The sequence below is a fragment of the Chelonia mydas genome, chromosome 8 (assembly GCF_015237465.2).
Source record: "Chelonia mydas isolate rCheMyd1 chromosome 8, rCheMyd1.pri.v2, whole genome shotgun sequence".
NCBI lineage: Eukaryota > Metazoa > Chordata > Testudines > Cheloniidae > Chelonia > Chelonia mydas.
This window is the reverse complement of record NC_057854.1, coordinates 62,219,052-62,236,657: the sequence shown is the minus strand read 5'-3', so window position 1 is coordinate 62,236,657 and position 17,606 is coordinate 62,219,052. Positions and strand designations below refer to the sequence as shown.

Sequence of the window (17,606 nt, the reverse complement as noted above, 5' to 3'; positions counted from 1 at the left end):
TGCGTGATCTGAATTCAAGTCCCTGCTCAGCATCAGGATATGGGCTTAGGTCTTTACCTACGTGTGTGTGTGCGCGCGCGCGCGCTGTAGGGTATAATGGCACCATCACCTAGTGGTGTGTATTTTATGAGAAAGAGCTGACCTGACTTGGGTGCTTAACTCCAGGAAAGAGTTCACAATTGTGTATCCTGAGTGGAGAAAAGTGCTCAACTACCACTGAGGCTTAGATGACAGCCTTGTCCTTGGCATTCCCTACTATCTGACTTAGGTGCCTTCTTGCTCAACCTACTGACTTTTGTGAATCCCAGTCTAAGGGTACATATACATTTGAGCTGTGAGGTGTGGTGCCCAGATCCCATGTATGTACCCACACTAACTCAGCCCAATCTAGCACCTAGGGTAGCCAGTGGTGCTGCAGCACCGGCAATAGCTTGGGCTCGCCACCCAGGTAGGTAGCTGAGGGTCTGGTGGGGTTGTACTCACGGAAGCTAGGCTGAGCTGGTGCCTGTGCGGTGCTAGCTTGAGCACAGCTAGGGCAGGTATGTCTATGCAAGCAGGGAATCACACATCTGAGTTCAAATATAGATGCACCCTAGGGTGACTGACTCTTCCCGTGCATTGAATAGGGAGCCTGAGTGACTAAATTTGGATTGTGGATTCCACTAGGAGAATCAGTAACATAAGTGCTACAGGCAATCTTGCAATAATGTGAAAAATGTTCACATAATTTTGGGGAAAATACATGCACAGTTTTTTCAGCTTTTATAGTGTACGTGTGCTTATTTGTGTATGCCACAGGTCCAGAATTTGATCCAGTACCTACATATAGCATCCCCTCAATATTCACTTTATCTTCATTTATTTGTCTGTGTGGATTCTGATAATGATTCATCTCTGTCACAGCACTAGTCTAATTTCCAGTTTATTGCATACAGTGGAAAATAGGAATAGAGAATTTATTCACATACTGCCAAATGCATGTATCATGTTGCTTTTCAAATTAGCTGCAGGCTTTCATCTTTTTCTCCATTTTTCTACAAATCCTAAGATTCCTTCCTGCTTTACTTCAGATGATGATGTTAATAAAAAACCCAAACAAGTCCAAATAACAGACTTTTTAAGAAGAGTGGTAAATGAAACATACAAATCTTTATTTTAAAAAGGAAAAATAATTAAGACTATGAGTTTAAACTTTAACCAGAGAAATCAATGTTTTCTATGCTAGATGAGAGGATCATTTTTTGGTTGCATGGACTAAAACATCTGGAAGAATGATCACCAACAGCTAACAATGGTTTAATTTTAATGGTTTAATTTTAAACAATTGTGACCAACGATAAAAAAGAGTGACTGAACTGATACATGTAATCAATTTAAGCTAAAATACTGACAAAGGACATAATGTGTGAACATTACAAATAACTGGTCAATGGATTTTGATCCTCAGATCTGAGTTAAAATTATCTGCTTGATGCTTCTTTTTATTCATCCTGAAGTACCTATCAAAGAAAGAACAAACACTAGAAAATCAGTTTAGTACACATCAATTTTTTTAAACAAATATTACATACAAATCCCCTATGGATTGCACAGGAACAGAATATTGATTTCAACAGAATGGCATAAAACTCATACTGGATGGTTTTAACCTTTTTTGGAAAGTAAATGGGAACAAACTCCATCAAATATTATTGCAGTTATCCCTGAACTGCAGTGGTTCAACTACTTTTCATATTAAAAACAATTACTTACTTTGAATTGAAACTTAAAAGTAGCACAGAAAACCATACATTGATTTAATACATATTACTGTAGTTTATCAGTATCCATGGTATAGTTATTAGCAAATGATGGAATTTTTGGAACAGGGATCTTGAACCTGTTTAATTCCATGACTTATCAGCTGCTTCCAGCCAGCCTTCTTCATACGTATGCAGGAATTATTTGCTTCTGTTCCCATAATGCTTATAAAGGAGGTGTCATTTCTCACACCAGTTTACAAAAGGTGATGTGGGAATTGCTACAATGATATAGTTATCCTAATATGGGAAGAAGATCAGCAATTATGATTCTTTTTTATCAGAAGACAGGAGAACTAGAATGATGTAAGACAAAATAGATCTTTCCATCAATAGTACTGATAGTATTGTTGTACTGGAGATAGAGTAGCTTGCAGTAAGCAGGTCTGATTGATGGGGAGTCACAGACCTCAGTGAAACTGATGGGCATGATACTCATCTTTCATTCAGGCTAAATGAGGAAGCAGTTACATGCCCCTTTGTCTAGTGATAGCTGACACAATGGAAACTACTGCCCATGGACTAGACCATATGCACGGCCTGGGAAAAAGCTAGAGCAATTCTGGTTGAGTGGTTTCTCTAGGGATTGACAATAGGAGGGCTGGGGATTAAATGAGGGATGGAGAAAGGGAGTGTGCGCTTGCACGTGTGTATGTGTGAGCTTGCCAGAAAGCTATGGAGAGACAGCAATACAAGTTCTGATAGCATGGCCCTGACAGAAAAGATCTTTTTGGTCAGATTGGTGAATGTAAAGGTAGGCTTGGAATTGTGAGCAAGGAAACTGCCTCCTGTTGTCTGATCCAACTGTTCAGAGAAACAGGACTTTGTGTCCATTCTTTGTAAATAACAACAGCTGTGTCATGGAAATACTTGACACTACACCGATTTTTTTCCTCCCAACATAAAAAAAGGTGGAAGATCCTGAATATTGGCGAAAGGCTTAGGCTAAAAAGCGCAAAGTCAAAGATGGCCAAAAGGAATTAAAAGAGCACAAACAGGAGCGGGAGACTTTGCAAAAGATATTGAAGCAACAGTGGGAGGTTTATCAGAAAGGACTGAGAGATGACATGCAGTCTAAGGCTATGTCTACACTAGTAGCTATGTTGGTAAAATTTTGTCACTCAGGGGTGTGAAAAAATACCCGCTAAGCAACATAACTTTTTCTGTCATAAGCGCACACATGCACAGCGCGATGCCAATGAGAGATCTCATTGAGCTAGTTTTATTATGTTGTCAGGAGAGCTCTCTTCCATCGGCATAACAAGGCTATGCGAGCCCTCTGACACCGGCACAGCTGTGTTGGTACAACTGTGCCACTGTTAGCTTGTAAGTATAGACATGGCCTACATCTTTCTTCAGGCAACAGCTACAAAGTATCTGGGCAGACTGAGAAGGCCAGCTGCAACACTCCCACTCTGGACTGGCAAGGCAGATAAATGAGGTGACAAGCAAACTGACTCCCATGGATCAGAAAGTTTCCTAGGAACTAGAGGAGATTAGGGGAGCTTTGCCTAACATGTAACCTGTTCACAGTGCTTGCTGAAGCAAGGATTTAGGAGCTAAAAATCAGCTTCAGAGGGATATCAAAGGAGGGCAGACCACAATTGAAGTCAGCTGCCTGGGTGAGGAACTGAGCCAGCCAGAGAAGTTGGGTAAGACTAGACATTTGCAAAGTTTTTCTGTCTTGTCTGTAACCCACAGAAGCCCAGATGGCAGAGGGTGATTGTCCCAACTCAAGTAGTAGTGTGGTCACTTTGCTTGCAAGCTGCATCTCTTTACCTCCATTTGTCATGTCTATTTAGATTGCAAGAGGTCTGGGTCAGGATCCATGCTTTCCCATGAGTTTATATGGTACCATCACAATAGCGCCACTCTGCCATGCATTTTTGTATTTTTAAACCCTAGAATTCCTCAGTAAAAATTAAGAAATCTTTTAGTCAGATGATTCACCAGTACTGTAGTTTAATTGGAGATTACTTACCTCTTTTCTTACATTTAGGATATGCTACTTTCCCCTCCATACACTGTACTCTAAATGCAGAAGATGTTGGATCCCTCACATATCCATGTTTACAGTCAAATTCAATAAAATCTCCACTTTCTGAATACAATTTAGTGGTATCCCTCCATTTCAGCTCAAGATTGTTTTTCTCCATCTCTTCTGGGGATACTGTACATGGCTCTGGAAAAATAAAAATGTAATGTCATTATGTACATGTGGATCTATTATTGGAAATTTGATTCACTAACTGTATTGACACTGACCCTGTCCCCAAAAGCTTTACATAGTTAAATAAAACAGGGAAATATTTGCAGACAAGATTTGAAAAGTAAAGGAGAGATGGTACGGCTGAGAGAACACAAAGGAACTCTAGAGAAGGAGGCTTTCACACCAAACAGTGTGATATTGTGGGAAGGGACAGAGAGGAGACAGGGGCTAGATGAACAGAGAGAGAAAGAGAGAGAGACAAGATTTGACTCCTTTTTACAATGTGGCCCCTTTGTGCCACTCAGCTAATGCAAATGGGCCACAACCTAACCATACCTGGCAAACAGAATACTCTTCATGAGGAAGGATGCTCTTTGCTGGCATAAAGCTAGCAAATCGGGCTCCCCATTGTCATCCCCCATCCCTTTTGTATAGGTGACATGGCAGGAGAGAAAGGGGACATGTCAGGTTATTCCCTATATGTGAAGTCAGGTCCAGGACAAACCAGCCCACAAGATAAGTTCACCATAATTTAGGAATGGCCCACCTTGATTATCATACACATTGTAAGGAGAGTGATCACTTTACATAAGCTTTTACCAGCAGGAGAGTGGGGTGGGGGGAAAGAAAACCTTTTGTAGTGATAAACACCCATTTTTTCATGATTTGTGTGTATAAAAACAAACATCTTCTGTATTTTCCACAGTATGCATCCGATGAAGTGAGCTATAGCTCACAAAAGCTTATGCTCAAAAAAATTGGTTAGTCTCTAAGGTGCCACAAGTACTCCTTTTCTTTTTACAGAAGTAGCTGCACAGCTTTGGAACACTGCACCACAATATACTCCAGCCATTCCCTCATGAGGGCATGTCTACACTTATCAGTAGATCGACACTGCTGCAATCAATGCAACGAGTGTTGATTTAGTGGGTCTGATGAAGACAAGCTAAATCGATGGGAGAGCGCACTCCCATCATTTTGTGTACTCCACCTGAGTACTCCACCCTGAGAAGCATAAGGGAAGTCGACGGGAGATACTCTCCCGTCAACACAACGCAGCGTAGCCACCACTGTAAGTGGATCTAACTACATCAATTTTAGTTACGTTATTCATGTAACTGAAGTTGTGTAGAGTTAGATCGATTTACCGTCATAGTGTAGACCAGGCTCACTCTGAGCATATGGAGGTTAGAAAGACACTGGTGTAGAGCAGACTACATTAGTTTTATGCTATTAGAGCACCCCCTAGGCAAAAGCGGAATCTGCTGCTGCTCATGCCATCATCATGTCTACTCCTGGCACTAAAAAGCAATGACCAATATTCCTCATGCCATTCCGTAAACTACTGAATTGCAGTTCATAGCATCTACTCTAATTGAAAGCTTTACAACTAAAAATATATTTGAATACATCTTTTCATTTACAGTAAACATTGGTTTATTGTAGTGGGTTTTTACAGGTTTTAACTGAGATATTATTTGGGGGGTACATTCTAAATACTTATAATGGCATGGCTGTTTGCCATTTCCAGATCTTTTAAAAAAAAATCTGCAGTGATATCCCTAAAAAGAAGGAGAGTCCTCCCCTAACATATTCCTGTCTAAACCAGGAGTAACTCCATTCAGACTGATGGAATTAATGTGGTGTTACGCCAGTACACGTGCCATCAGAATTGGGCTCATAATATGAAAAATATATACTCATCACAGTTCTTTTTCATATATTAGATTTTTGTACCTACCTAAGCAAACTGGTGGCTCTGTCCATTGGCCAAACTCGCAGCGAACAATTTGAAATCCCTCCATTATGTGTAAACTTTTGCATCTATATTCTACGGTTGAACCTGATTCATATACTGGCTGTGTAAAGGCAATGGTGTCTCCATTATCAATAACGGGTGGGGGCCCACACTTTCCAGCAGCCTCTAAAAGTAAATATAGAAATAGAGGATATTTGCATCAGCGATTATTTACAGTAAATACTGTAAGATCACAAATATTACACAACACTGCTATCAATATACTCTGACAGAGAAGGAAAAATCCCAAGGGAAATGTGAAAAAGAGTGAGCCTGATATTGGAACTGAACACAAAAGACTGAAAGTTTTATCTTTATAGTTGAAGCAGCATGATATTTGTTTATTAACAACTAACACTATGGAACTGATGACAAAATAGGTAACTAGCTACTCCAGCTTTGTGAAGACCCGATTCCAGGTTGCTTTTCAAGCAGAGAATGTAGGTTAGTTTGAGATCTTTTGGGTCAATCATCTCTGCCCTACTAATCCCACCATTCTGCCTTAAACACTGACTAGCAGGGAAATGGAAAGTGAGAGGCTTTGGCCCAACTCCTCTCCTCCTCAGGCTCATGTGGACCAATCAACCTGCTTTTTATCACTGAGGAGTGCATCCATGTACAGTACCTACTCTCTCCATGACCATATTACCATGTAGAGTGTTGGATGCACCCAGCACTTGTCTCAGACTATTGTGAATTATGACATTACAATAGTGTCTAAATATTGATAGAAGAGCGAGACTGAGGATAAAATAATGATAAGAGGATGCACGCTAAATAGAAGTTGGGATAATACACACCAAAAGGAGTGGAATATGAAACACAGAATAACACTAGAGAGATAAATGGGTGTGAATAGTACAAAAAATGAGGGGAGAAAGGAAAGAAAGAACCTGAGGACAGGAAAGCCTATTGATGTCCCTGTAATTGATGAACTCATAAATGTAGCTAAGCTTTGTCTTTTGGAAAGGTCCCTCAGTAAGGTGGATTTTAAAAGTAGTTAATAGAGAAGCCAAACTCATAATTTGAAATGTACTTTCAAATGCCAGCTGCCATTTCCTCTCTCTGCTTCTCTTCTCATAGAAAGGGATTAGGATAAACAAGGTAAAATTTTGAAAATGCTAAGGCTACAAATTAACATGGGTAGTAAAAAAGCTTTACTTGTACTGATCATATAATTTGACAGGTTTTCCTGAGCCCTTTTTTGCTTTATGACCCGCTTCTTTTGCCTTATGTCTCATCCCTAGATCTCATTTTTAGAATTGTGCATTTCTGGCACTGGTGGCCATTTTGAAAAAAATGTTTTGCCTTTCTATTTAATTTATTCTTATTAGATGCATTAGAATTAAAGAAATATGTTTCTTGCCCTTTCCTCATTTTGGCAAGAAAACATTTTATATATTTAGTGCAATTCTAAATAAAGTCTAGTAAAAAAGTATGCAACGTTTTAACAGAAAAATAGAGAGGCTAACATGCATCTCGAGAGAAAAATGACAGTTAGTACATTAATAGTTTACAGAAATCTTAGTAATGGCCGAATAAAGAAGTGTTAAGACACAGGTGAACATGAATATTCCCCACTCTTAGAGGAAAATATTTTTAATAGTACATTTCTATAGAAGAATATATAAAGAATTATTTTTACAAAAAAAAATTATGCAGTTAGTACAATTCTAAATAAAGTTGATTATACAATTCCACAAAGAATTATTGATGAATGATTAAATTATGTAATGACTATTTAGAAATGCACTAACTGCATAAAAAGAATATATTCTACTAAAAGTACAGCATTCTATATATGTATTAACACTTCTCCTTTATGCCTCTATCATTAAGACTTTGTATAATTATTTAATGACTATTTAAAATACAGTAAATGCATAAGAATATTTTCAGCTAAAACTCTGATTTTATGTATATTAACATTCCTCCCTTATTCCTCTGACCTTAAGGCTTTATTTAGAAATGTACTAGCTGCATAAAAAATATTTTTGCTAAAATGAAATTAGGGTTGTCAATCACTTAACTCACACAAACAACTCAAAACAGATTAACTCAATTAAAAAAATTAATAGTGATTATTCGCAGATTCAATTGCCCCGTTAAGCAATAATAGAATACCAATTTAAATGTATTATAAATATTTTGGATTTTTTTCTACATTTTCAAATATATTGATTTCAATTACAACACAGAATACAAAGTGTATGGTGATCACTTTATATTTTTATTACAAATATTTGCACTGTAAAAAGATAAACAAAAGAAATAGGTATTTTTCAATTCACCTCATACAAGTACTGTAATGCAATCTCTATCATGAACGTGCAACTTACAAATGTAGATTTTTTTGTTACATAACTGCACTCAAAAACAAAATAATGTAAAACTTTAGAACCTAGAAGTCCACTCAGTCCTACTTCTTATTCAGCCAATCGCTAAGACAAACAGTTTGTTTACATTTACGGGAGATAATGCTACCTGCTTCTTATTTACAATGCCACCTGAAAGTGAGAAAAGGCATTCACATGGCACTGTTGTAGCCGGCATTGCAAGTTATTTACATGCCAGAAATGCTAAACTTTCATATGCCCCTTTATGCTTCAACCACCATTCTAGAGGACTGCTATTAAAACTAGGATTAATTGTGATGTTTTTAGTTTCATGATTAATCGTGATTAATTTTTTCATTGTTTGACAGCCTTAGAAATAAAGCATGTTAACATATATGTATTTCACAATTTTTTCTGCCATTACTACATTACATTGCCCTGAGGCTGAAGCAGAAAATGTGACAGAAGTTTCTGAAAGTCACGGATTCCATGACTTCTGTGATCTCCATGTCATAATCTTAGCCTTAGTCATAGTACCAATCAATGTAAACAATTGTTGCAGATTAGTATCTAGTTAGTTTTTAGAATCACAATTTTGGCTTTCAGAAAAAGGTGCTGTTACTCAGCAGATTTTTTTTTTTTAATATTCATATTCACCCAGACAGCCAATGAAATCCTGGTATGTCAAAAAAAATGAACCAGTAGAGTGACATCACTTTTTTCTGGAAGCTTAATGATATGTGGTGTTATCCTGGTCCTACTGAAGTCAAACAAAGTTTTTTCCACTGACTTCAATGGAGTGGGCATTTCACTAATTGTCTCTTGTGTACTGTCTAGCTCATCTGGAAGTGGTAGTGAAACTGTGGTCCTAAAAAATACAAAAAAGAGCACCATCATGCAACCTTATTCACATTATGTTGTGGGTCAAATCCTGAAGGCCTAACATCAGACTAGTGAAATGCCGACAGACCCCGGTCATCAGCTGGCAGGATCAAACCTGGGACCTCAGGAGCTAAATGCACGAGCCTCTATGGCATGAGGTAAAAACCATATGGCCCTTAGCTAAGGCTGTAGCAGACTCATTAATCTCTAAGTGGTCCCTGTGACATGAGAGGGAAAGAGCACCACACCCAGGAGGTGTGTGGGTTACACTAGGTACACTGAAGTCAATGTTAACTACTCAACATGAGTAGGGGTGGCAAAATTTGGCCCTCAACCTTTACTCAGAAGTTACTCAGGCCAAACTCCCATTGAAATCCACTGAGGATTTGCTTGAATAAGGAGCTGAGGGCCAGAGCCTATGTGAGAATTTTATCATTAACGCGCCACATGACCACTGCCAAGAACATCACAGACTAGAAATAGATTTGCTTTCTGGATTTCGAGTGAGCATAAAGTTGTGCATTAAAAGAAGAGATACAGGAAAGCAAACTCTTCTGAATGAGAGTGAAGTTTTTGATTCTAACAATATCATCACTAGTGGGCTATTTTAGAAATAGGAAAGTAAAATACCTCTGCATTCTGGTGGTTGGGACCACTTCCCTTGCTTACATGTTACCATCGGAGACCCAATAAGGCTCAGACCTTGGTTACATCGATAACGCACCCTTTCGCCAGGGAAATACCTTAGCTGCTTAGCATTTAGAATACTACCAGAAGAAATCTGTGGTGCAGGTGCACATCTCATATCTGAAAAGACATATGAAAACACAATCACTGACACATTCCATGAAGGACATCAGATTAGCACTTACGGTATTCCATTAGTTGTATGCAAATTCTATTCAAATCCTCTAGTGATTAACCAGTCCTGTTTAACAGAACACTTTAAATTGCAGGGAGGTGACAAAAAGGCTATCCGATAGTGAATTGTTTTGTGTTAAGATTCATGGATGGGTTAAGATGCAAGTCAAACAAAATTATCAAGTTTCTGGAAAACATTTAATGCTTGACAAATCAATCTTTATTCTGTTCGAAACTTTCCGGCCAGCTCTCTACATATCATATTGTGCTCTTCCTCCCTAACTCACTCGGACTTTATGCTCTGTGGTTGAAGTGGCTATGCCAACTAGACTCTGCCAAGTTCTCCCCCAGAAATAACAAGGACAAAGCCGTTTAAGCTTCTTCAATAACTTCTTCTGTTCCCCTTCCATGCAAACGTGGTAGGGCCTTCAGGACTCCAAATCCTTGACTCTCAGGTGACTAGCCAGAGGAAAGGAGTGTCTTTGCAGGAGCCACTTGCCTTTCCAGTTTTCATTCTGGCCCCTGACAACACAGCTCCAACATGTGTCCAGCTAATGATTCTCAAATCCATGAGGAGACTTTGCAGAGTGTTAGTTGCCAGTGTCAGCTCTGATTAAATAATCATTGTAAAAAGAGCAGAGTGGAGCTGAGTTTCTCCCTTGGAGCATCAAATCATCATCCTCTTTTGACTGTTCTGTGTCAGTAGCACTGCTAGCTACTAGAATGAGATACTGTTTATATATATTTACAGCCTAAGGATCAGCAAATGACCTACCTGCTTGACAGACCACCTCCTTTCCCAAGAGATATTGGCACTGGAATCAGTGAAGGTCCTGGATCTGTGGCTGCACTGAATGCAAGGGCTTCACAAAATTGGCAGCTCTCCAAAAGCTAGGCAGTCCAACTTGGGCAGAGCAGGGCCAATATGACTTAGTGGAGAGGTGTATAAGCATATGCTGCACCTTCCCTGAAAGGACAAGCAGCTAAGGGTACAGCACAACTGTATTTGCATAGGTGTGCATAGCTCTTTCTTTTTGAGCTTCAGCCTTTAGCTGTTTAGTTCCTATTTCAATCTGGGTTGCAATAATGGGAAGGAGGTACAGACAGCAATTCCAGCAACTGGATGGGGGAAATATTACCATTTAGTTAAATGCACTGTATCTCCTGGCCAGCTGGCAGAAAACAATTGATGGGAAGCAGGGCTCAAATTGGGTTGTGTCACAGTCAGCACTTCTTTGGGGGGGAGGGAAGGGTTATTTTATATGCTTCACACTCTGAGATTTCACATGGAAAACTAAAGTAAAGATCATGAGGAAAACCATAAAAATAACTGAATGAGTGTAACTGATGCCAAGATGCCTGCCTGGTTCTGTGCTTAGCTTGGAAAGATATTCCTAAGTGGGGTGAATACCTTGTGAATCTAAATGGGGTTGGCTCAGATGTCCAACTATTTCACTGGTGATCAAAGCAGGTAAAATAACCGAAAGAGTATCACAGAACTGTACAGTCAACAGAGAATGGATGGCATTTAGGAGATAGCCGCCACTTTCTCCCCCCTCAACTTCCAAGCTCTAATTCTGGGGTCAGGAGGATTCTTTCCTGACTCTAATGGCTCTTGCTGCAGACTCATGCAGACATCACAAAACCAGTTATGTTCAGCTGAATATTTTCAAAACCATGCAGACTAGAACCAATATGTTTTAATGAAGGTTGAGATTCTGATGTCAACATAGGACCCTGAGAGCCAGAGAGTAGGTTCCTTAACCCAGCCCTGTAGGTTCTTAACCTGTAGAGTAGGTTCTTAACCCAGCCCTGCCCAAAGGTATATGAAAACCACACTGTGAGGCAATCCTGTTTTGAGCATCTGCAGAATCTCCTGAGAGTAACATCTCGCCTTGGTGTACCAAGAAAGTAGAGATTAAGAGAGTACCACCAACTCCCCAACCCCCAGCTTGAGCCCCAGTGAAAGGGTGGGACTAACTCCTGCATAAAACTCCCAGAAGGGGATAAAAATGTAAAATACAAAGAGCAACATTATCTGAATCAGCTCACTACAGCTACTAATGGTTTGGTTCAGCTAGTAAAATGGCTGCCAACATACTAGCAATACACTATGGTATGAGTTCCAGCAATGATAATGTGCAAGAAGCATACTCAGGGAGTCCAGACACCAGATGGGGTCTACACTATTTGGTGAAGTCTGCTCTCAGATCTGGCCACAAGTTGGCAGACAAAACCAAATGCTTCTTAGTAAGATAAAGTTGGACAGTAGGGATATGATAAATCTACTTTGGTTGGGTAGCCAAATATCAAACAACTGTTTGTATTCAACTGTTCCTCAGTTCCAGAGAGGCCAGCACTCCCAGAAGGAAAGAGACAGCATGAAGAACTATGGCTGACCACTTAATCGGTGCAAAGATTCCAGGCAGTGCAGCATAAGGAACTGCAAGACATATCCTCACTAAGTATATGTAGCATTAGTTCATGAGTATTCACTCAGGTCCTGCAGAATGCAAAATAGGAGGAAGTTACTCACTTTGTGCAGTAACAATGGTAATTCAAGATGTGTGTCCCTGTGGGTGCTCCACTGTAGGTGTATCTGCGCCCTTGCGCCTCTATTCAGAGATTTTTGGTAGCAGTGTCCATTAGGCATAAATTGAGTGTCCAGATGGGGTGGGATCTGAGTTACTACAGAGAATTCTTTCCTGGATATCTGGCTGGTGAATCTTGCCCACATGCTCAGGGTTCAGCTGATTGCCATATTTGGGGTCGGGAAGGAATTTTCCTCCAGGGCAGATTGGAAGAGGCCCTGGGGGTTTTTCGCCTTCCTCTGCAGCATGGGGCATGGGTCTCTTGCTGGATGATTCTCTGCACCTTGAAGTCTTTAAACCATGATTTGAGGACTTCAATAGCTCAGACATAGGTGAGAGATTTATTGCAGGAGTGGGTGGGTGAGATTCTGTTGCCTGCATTGTGCAGGAGGTCAGCCAAGATGATCATAATGGTCCCTTCTGACCTTAATATCTATGAGTCTATGGGTCTGTGAGCCAGCACATGTTTTCTCCCTCCCTCATGGTCTGCCTTGGGCTACCTAGCACTGCACAGGCGAACCCCGCTCAGTTCCTTCTCTACTGCAGACCCCTTGTGGAGAACTCTGAAGTAGAGGGGAGGGAGCACCCATTGGGGGACACATCTCGAAGAACCATCATTACTCCACTAGATGAGTAACTTCTTCTTTGAGTAGTGTCTCTATAGATGCTCCACTGTAGGTGACTCCCAAGCAGTACCCACCACGACTGGAGGTTGGGACTTTGGAGTGGAGTCTATTACTACAAAGAGTACTGCGGAGCCAAAGATGGCATCAGAGACTGCATTTCCAGTGATCACATTATGTTCTGCGAAAGTGTTGGCAGAGGCCCAAGTTGCTGCTCTGCAGATTTCCAAGATTTGTGACCGAGGTAGAAATTGACCTCATGGAGTGCATACGGACTCCGGACGGAGGCAGCAGGTTGCGCCCTTGATAACAGCGATTAATGAAACCAGAGACTCATTTGGATAGTCTTTGAACCGATATTGCTGAGTGTTTGGATCTTTCCGTGAGTGAAAGGAAGAGCTATGGGGACTTCCTGAAGTCCTCAGCTCTGTCCCAGTAGAGGGGTAGTGCTCTTCTAACATCTAGCATATGCAGAATCGCCTCCCTGCTGTCACAATGTAGTTTTGGGAAAAAAACAGGAAAATGGATCTGTTGATTCATATTCATATATGGAAAGCAAAGGAAGCTTTAGGGAGAAATTTGGCATGTGGCCTCAGAGTTACTTTGACTTTAAAAAAGACCATGTATGGTGAGTGTGCCATCAGGGCTGCTGTTTCTCCTGTGTTCCTAGCTGAGGTGATACAATTAGAAATGCTGTCTTCATACAGGGGTGGCGAGTTGTATGGGCCTGTGGTGCCCGCGCTCCAGCAAATTCAGGGCCCAGGAGGCCTGCCTCCTCCAGTGATCGGGGCCAGGTCTCTCCCCCAGCCCTGCCTGCTGCCCCCACGTGCCTGCTGCTCTGAGTGTCCCTGCCTGCCCTGGGGAGCAGGGGGCTGCCCCCTGGAGCTCTGCGCTGCGCTCCCTCACTGGCTGCTGCCGGCTACAAGGGAGCGGCACCAGGGGCAGGCTGAGGCAGCTGCTGCGCCAGAGGAGGGGAGGAGGTGCATGGCATCCCCCCTCCACACACACACCCCAGCAGGCGACTCCGAGTCGACTCCGGGGGGGGGAGGGGGCTTATCCTGGCTGGACCTCCTAAGCAGCAGCCTGCCAGTGGGGAGAGGGCTAGGGGGAGTCCTCTCTGGTCCCCAGCTCTGAGGCTGCCTGCTTGCTGCACCACAAACTCCTCATCCCCAGCCCCATGCCCCGCACCAGCCTCCCTCTGTCCCAGCCCAGAGCCCGCACCCAGCACCCAAACCTGCTCCCACACCCAGCACCCCAAACCCCCTGTCCCAGCCCAGAGCCTGCACCCAGCACCCAAACTCCGTCCCAGAGCCCACACCCCTCCCGGACCCAAACTTTCTCACAGAGCCTGCACCCCAAACCCCCTCCCGCACCCAAACTCCCTCCCAGAGCCTTAGGCAGGTGTGGTGGGTTGGGACTTGAACCCATTCTGGGCACCATCAAAAATTATACAAACCTGTCGCTCCTACATGGACAGGTGTAAGAGAGAGCAAGTTGCCATGGGCTCAAAGGGAGGTCTAATCAGAGCCCTGAGAACTAGATTAAGATCCCAGGCTGGAGTAGGTGGTCTCACATGTGGGAAGAGATTCCCAATGCACTTAGGGAATCTATGTATCAGCAGGTGATCGAACACTGAGTATCTATCTACGTGGTGTTGGAAACCCATTTTCAACGTGAGATGTACCTTAAGGGAGCTGAGTGAGAGTTTTGACCTCTTGAGGTCTAAAATGTCGTCTAAAATAAGAGAGAGAGAAGATGAAGTTCGGTCTATGTGCTTATAATGACAACACATTTGGAATCATTTCCATTTTGTAGGTACGTACATCGAGTGGTCAACTTTCAGCTGTGTAGAAACACGTCTTTCACCTTGTCAGAGCATTCTGCCTCTAAGCCTTGGATCCAAGAAGGAGCCAAGCCTGGAGACAGATGACCTGCAGGTTGGGATGAAGGATCAGCCCATTGTTTTGAGAAAGCAGCTAAGGAATGGGTCAAAGAGGAACTGGAGAACATATTGCCATCTTTGTCAGGTAAGGGAACCAGACTTGTCTTGGCCAGGAGGCGGCAATCAGGATAACTCTCCCTTTGTCTCATTGAATTTTCAACAGTACCTTGGATAGAAGAGGAAACCGGGGAAAGGCATACAAGAGGTTCCCATCCTATGGGAGGAAGAGGGCATCTCCCAGTGAATGTTTCTCCGGACTGGCCCTGCAGCAATAACAAGGACATTTCTTGTTTCGGTAAGTAGCGAAGAGATCCATAGTCGGGGTTCCCCAAAGGGCAAATATATTTTGAAGCACCTCTGAGTTCAGTCGCCATTCGTGGTCGTGAGAAAAATTCCAACTGAGACTGTCAGCTGTCAAGTTCTGTATCCCTGGTACATAGACAGCTGAGATAAGCACATTGTGATGGATGCATCAATTCCAAAGTTTGAGTGCTTCAGTGCAGAGGGAGGGACACCTGGCACTCCCCTGGTGATTTATGTAAAACATACAGGTCATATTGTCCATCATGACCTTAGTGTGGGTGTTCTTGATGGAAGGCAGAAAGTGTGCACAGGCATTCCTGACAGCTCTTAGCTCCAAACATTGATATGGAGGATCACTTCTGTGAAAGGCCACTTGTGCACTGAACCTTGTGGTTGTATAGGTGAGCTCCCCAGCCTATTAGGGAGACATCCATTGTTAGAGTCAGCGTCAGTGGCAGTTGCACGAATGGAATGGCTGCTTGGATATTGGATGGGTCTTTCCACCAATCCAGAGAGTGCTTTACTGTGAAGGGCAGTGATAACAGTTTGATTAGTCTGTCCCTGTTAGGGGACTAGACAGATGTGAGCTGCATCTAAAGACACTTCATGAACATCTGGGCATTTGGAATGACAAAGGTGCGTGCTGTCATATGACCTAGCAGCTGCAGGCAGTTCCTAGCTGATGTTTGGGGCTGGTCTGGACTGTCTCTATGAGACTTGTAAGGGTGGTAAGTCTGTGTAGTGGGAGGAATGCTCTCACTTGTACTGCATTGAGGTTGGCGCTGATAAACTCCAGTCGCTGTACTGGGTTTAGTGTGCTGCTATGATGGAGAGAACGCTGGAGAATACCCTGAGTGGAACAGTCTCGCATTGTGTAGCTCAAGGGCCAGAAATCAATCTCTTTGCTCTAGAGCTGGAATAATGGCTGCTAACATGACCATCTTGAACTTCTGTGCCTTCCCATATTTGTTTAATGCCCTTAGATCTAGATTGGGCCTCCAACTCCCTTCGCCTTGGGGATCAGGAAATAATGGGAGTAAAACTGCTTGCTCCTGAGTTGTGCCAGGACTGGTTCTATGGCCCCTAGGCATAACAAATTATCTATTTCCTGATGAAGTAGGTTCTGTTGAAAAGGGTGCCTGAAGGAGGATGGGGAAGGAAAGTTGGGGGAGGGATGTGAATTGAATGGCGTAACCCTTCGAAATAATCTTCAGGACCCATCTGTCAGAGGTGATATTCTCCCAATGGCTGTGAAAGAGGGCCAGGTGACTTCTGAAGGGGAGTAACAGATGTGTATATGGCTGCTGATGTTGCAAGGTGTAATTGTTCAGGACCTTGACTAACCCATCAAAAGTGCTTAGAAGAGGCGGTCTGAGAGGGCGCGGATTGGGGTGCTGACTGATTCCCTTTTTGAGCTCTGGTCCTCTTATGCTGTGGCTCGTAACCATGCTGAGATGGTGGGTTTTGAGGAGGTTGTGACCTGTGCTGTGGATGAGAGCTTTATCTTCTCTTCTGTTCTGCAATGTAGATTCCCGGTGTGGAGAGAAGAATCTGTTTTCTCCACGAAGAGCTTGGGCCCTTCAAACTGGAGATCTTCTTTGGACAACCCAGAAAGTTGTAGCTAAGAAGCCTGCCTCATTACCACTGTCATGGAGACCAAACGAGCCACTATATCAGCTACGTGCAGTGCCATTTGTAGCACCATTATGGCCATTAATTGACCCTCTCTGACAATGGCCTGAAACTGCTCCTTTTGCATCTCCAGTAAACTTTCCAGAAACGCACTGAGTTTCCCATAATTAATAAAATCATATTTGGCCAGGACAGCTTGGTAATTTGTGACTCTAAACTGTAATGTTGCCAACAAATACGCAATCCTTCCAATCCCTATCAGATGGGGTTGACTTGGCATGATATTGCTTGCCTCATGCATTAACTGCATCCATTACATAGAATTGGGTTGCGGATTTTGAAACAGGGAGTATGCCTTTTTGGTAGGGATGTAGTATTTTTTGTCAGCTCTCTCGCTGGTTGTTGCGATGGTGGCTGGTGTCTGCCAGACAACTTTGGCAGGATCTAGAATAGGCTCATTAATTGGGAGGGCAATTCTGGACGCAGAGAAGGAGTACAGAATATGCACCAGCTTGTGATGTGTATCTGCCACCTCCTGTAGGGGAATGTGCATCTCATAAGCCACCCTCTTGGTATGATCCTGAAAGTTTTTAAAATTATCACCTATTGATGGAGGGGTCATTACACCCT

The 17,606-nt window shown here is 42.5% G+C and overlaps 1 protein-coding gene across 2 annotated transcripts in view; it reads right to left on the bottom strand.

Moving 5' to 3' along the window:
- Positions 1-906: 906 nt before the first annotated feature.
- The window catches only part of CFH (complement factor H), an 83,650-nt gene continuing 66,950 nt past the window's right edge, over positions 907-17,606 (bottom strand). For both annotated transcript variants that reach the window (XM_037907812.2, XM_037907814.2), the window contains 4 exons: positions 9,655-9,831; positions 5,750-5,932; positions 3,781-3,981; positions 907-1,499 (listed from right to left, as the gene is read on the bottom strand). In XM_037907812.2, the coding sequence (XP_037763740.1) occupies positions 1,486-1,499; positions 3,781-3,981; positions 5,750-5,932; positions 9,655-9,831 (575 nt within the window). In that variant the 3' untranslated portion in view covers positions 907-1,485. The remainder of the gene's footprint in view (positions 1,500-3,780; positions 3,982-5,749; positions 5,933-9,654; positions 9,832-17,606) is intronic.